Consider the following 3,935-nt stretch of genomic DNA (forward strand, 5'->3'; position numbering starts at 1 on the left):
TATCGGGGGCTAGGCAAATAGTACTAGCATAACCGCTGATTATTGTTTGAGCTTTATTCAAGTTGTACGTAGTTATTTTAACTATCGGGTGGCTAGATAAAAATACTATCGAAATATTAACATATTTCATAGTACTAGCATAACCGCTGATTATTGTCTCAGCTTTAGTTAAGTTGTACGTAGTTATATAACTATCGGGGGCTAGACAAATGGTACTAGCATAACCGCTGATTATTGTTTTGAGCTTTAACTAAGTTGTACATGGGTAACTGTAGGGGGCTAAACAGAACTACTATTTAAAGAATGGTAAGCATGGGCGACCTATTAAATAGTATTAGTCATAACCTCTGGCTAATGATCAGACTGGCGAGTTTGTGATCGTGGGGCCCACGCATAGCGGCCGCGGTGAGGCACCCTGAGCGACATAGATTCCTAATGAACGAGTAAATATAAAGTAAAGAGTTAACTAGAATAACCAAATGTCAGAAAAGTAATAATAATAACTAGAGACCGACAAACAACCAATTTGCCTTTCAACCTAAATTTGAGGGCATACTAAAATGGAGTCAGATTAGAATTGAATTTAAAATTGAAAAACTTTGCGCGCTGAAAAGACCGAACACGCAAGAAACCTTCAGCCACCACTGGATACCTAAGTGTGTGGACCTTACACTTTATAACAACCCCAACGCTTTACAAAAGGGTTGAATCATTATCACAAGGGGTTTTGACTATTGTTTCCTTTTACTCATTTGTCAAAAATGTAAAACACAGAAACAGCATGATTGCAAACACATCAAAGTCCCCAAACAACACTGTATTGAAAATATGAGGCAAATTAGACACTTGTTAGACAAATGCAAAGATAACCCAATCCGTTTTATAAACCCAAATGAAATAGTAATGTATAGCGAAAGTTCATGAGTAGGCTTGTTGCCCACAACCCAACAGTCTTTTCAAGCAAAAAAATAATAATAAAGATGATACTCAACAGTCCTTTTCTGCTTTGGGGTAGAGAGGAAATTTAAAGTCCTGATGAAAAAACAATGTCCCCAAAAAGAGAAAAAATATAAGTCCACTGGTTCAAGGCCCCAGAAAAAACAGGTTATCCTCCAGCTGTAAAAAGTCCCCAGAGTATAGTCCAAAAACGTATATCCCCGACCAGAGGGTGCCCCTATGAAATTGTTTCAAAGTCTGATATACAATGTCTCTATTCCAAGAGATCACATTAGACAATTACACAGAGCTAGTTTAGCCAAAAAAAAACAAGCCACCTCACCAAACACAAAAAGCTTCCTTTAAAATGGCCGCCCTTTCCCTCTTATTCATAGGCCCACCATAATAAGAGTCCTTAGAGGCCAACAAAAGTCCCCCTCAAACAAAATGCATGTGCAAATGCTCAAAAACCAGGGGCGGACTTACCCATTAGGCAAAGGTAGGAGACCACCTTGGGCCCTCAAAAGCCAAGGTTCCCCTAAAATGCTTTTCATATAGGATATGCGCATTAAGCGCTGACACACGAACGGTTGCTGTTTACTGTGTTTATTACCACGACAACCGTCCAACGTGCTTTTTGTGTACCCTGCTTGAAGAAGATGAAAATATTATGCATCTGAAGCTGTAATTAAATATTGAGAAACAGTGTGTATTATATGTTTATAATTGTTTTAAATGCTGCTTACTCATTTATGAGAAGGAACCAAGTAGAGGACACAGTTACTTTTTTGGTTGATATAATCCTTAGGTGTGTAAATATACAATTGCCTTTTCATAGTTTTTTCAGTTTTATTTAAATTTGTAGTTAAAATAACTAAAAATAAATGTATTTTAAAGTTTAGTATTAGGCACACAGGCTTACGCTGGTAACTCATCAGTGGACTTTCCTCGTCAATATAGGCTATATTTTTTTCACACTTTTCTCATTCTATATTTCTGATGTTCCAAAAGCGCCTCCTACTGGCAGAGAATGAATGTTAATTTTCAATAATCCGGTCTGTAATTTTTGTTCAGATCAATGCGAAAATCCACCCACATAACACCGTTTTAAATTAATATAATAATTTATACTTCTGGCTCACCCCTGGTTTAAACGCTCAATTGTGAGGTTTATCATTTTATAATTTATTTTGTTTTTGTGAAAACCTGTATCTCAACTGTAAATCGGTTGCTATTTCATGGTCTACAACATGAAAGAAAGCCATTATAATATGTACATGAAAAATGTAGAAACATTGGACACAACTATGGGGCACCATTGTACAGCAGCAAGCATCACAACAAAAAAGGAACCTCAAGGTTGCTCTATAGGAACATCCTATATTTTACCCGGGGCCCCCAATTCACTAAATCCACCCCTGTCAAAATCAACATACATTCAGAAGAAAAACTAAACTATAAATATACAGGCATGGCACATATACATAAACAATTACTCTTTTTGTAACTTAAGTGAGCGTCGTGCAGGGCTTTTTATAATAATAATTAAGATTTATATTTTCTGTCATAGGAGTTATTAGATGTTTATAATATGTTTATCTAGATGATAAAGTTGAATTTATTGTCTTTCTGAACATTTTTTTTTTCTATTTTTGCATGTGGTGTTGTCTTTGCTTATTTTTCTTTAGTTTGCCAAAACCAGGTAATTCAAACAGATTGCATAACATACGTAATACAATTTTGCTTTATTCCCATTTGTTAAAAATTATTTTCCATTTCTGACAGTAACTGTGAGCACAGACACCAGCACTGAGAACACATTAGTATTAACATGGTTTCATTATTCAGATTAATTAAAATACGGTATGAGCAACATATTTAACAATCTTTTTTACAATGTGTCCTAAACATGTTCAACACTCACATTTGCATCTTTGTGCTGCTGTCATATCTTTCTACCTATTCTCTCTTTCAGGTGGCACACAGAGGAGCGTTTCTGTCTGTCACAGAATTAGAGATCACAGGCTGTTCTCACATTTACCTAAAGGACTTTTGAGTGACTCCAACTAGACTGCAGTTGTCTGAAACTGAACACTATCCACCATTTTTGCAATGCGCAAGTAATTTTCAATGCAATGTGTGAGACTTCTGATTCATTAGACGTTATACTTTAGGTAAAAATCTAGAGGAATCATAAAGTGCAGCAAACTGTAAGACTATTTGTGTGTTTATGATAATTATATTAAATTAAAATAAGATAACAAAATGCCAGTTTGCAGTATAAAGCAGCATAACAGACTGCTTTTGTGCAGGTGAAATGTTGTACTGTGGCTGATTGTAAAGTGCTTTGGGTGTACAGCAATACACAATGAAAGCGCTATATAAATGCCTCATTCATTCATTCATTATATATCTGATTCCTGTATATCTGAGATGCTGTATTTTTTCTCTCAAATTGTGCTCTTTTCAGTCATTACTCCTAATAAATCTCATCATTTCCATCAATCTCTGTGTAAGGATTGGGAGCAGTACTGATGAAACGTCAGTAGTTTTCTTATTGTCCTTTTATGGTCATTAGTTCCTGTTTCCTGTTTGGTTGTTAAACTATCATGTGGTCACCCATATCTCTCCTTTTGGGTTCTAGGTCTGCAAGCAGTCTCTGGAGAAAAATGGTGCACCTCTAGAACAAATATCATTATAATACCAAATGGGTGAGTGTGCCAATTATGCGAATGTCGAATGCATTTTTGCATCAGTTTAAAGGGGTCATATGATGCTTTTTTAAAGATAATTATTTTGTGTATTTGGTGTAACAGAATATGTTGACATGCTTTAATGTTCAAAAAACACATTATTTTTCAAATACTGTACATTATTGTAGGTCCTCTATGCCCCGCCTCTCTCAAACACGTCGTTTTCAACAAAGCCCCTTCCTTTGACAAGCGCAGTCTGCTCTGATTGGCCAGCTGACCCAGTGCATTGTGATTGGCCGAACACCA

The 3,935-nt window shown here is 36.0% G+C and overlaps 1 protein-coding gene across 1 annotated transcript in view; it reads left to right on the forward strand.

Moving 5' to 3' along the window:
• Positions 1 to 3,935, forward strand: part of LOC107655865 (polymeric immunoglobulin receptor-like) — a 20,123-nt gene that overhangs the window by 12,964 nt on the left and 3,224 nt on the right. Inside the window, exon 4 of the mRNA XM_016443463.1 lies at positions 2,286 to 2,295. Within this exon, the coding sequence (XP_016298949.1) occupies positions 2,286 to 2,295 (10 nt within the window). The remainder of the gene's footprint in view (positions 1 to 2,285; positions 2,296 to 3,935) is intronic.

The sequence above is a fragment of the Sinocyclocheilus anshuiensis genome, unplaced genomic scaffold, assembly GCF_001515605.1.
Source record: "Sinocyclocheilus anshuiensis isolate Anshui unplaced genomic scaffold, SAMN03320099.WGS_v1.1 scaffold1373, whole genome shotgun sequence".
Classification (NCBI taxonomy): domain Eukaryota; kingdom Metazoa; phylum Chordata; class Actinopteri; order Cypriniformes; family Cyprinidae; genus Sinocyclocheilus; species Sinocyclocheilus anshuiensis.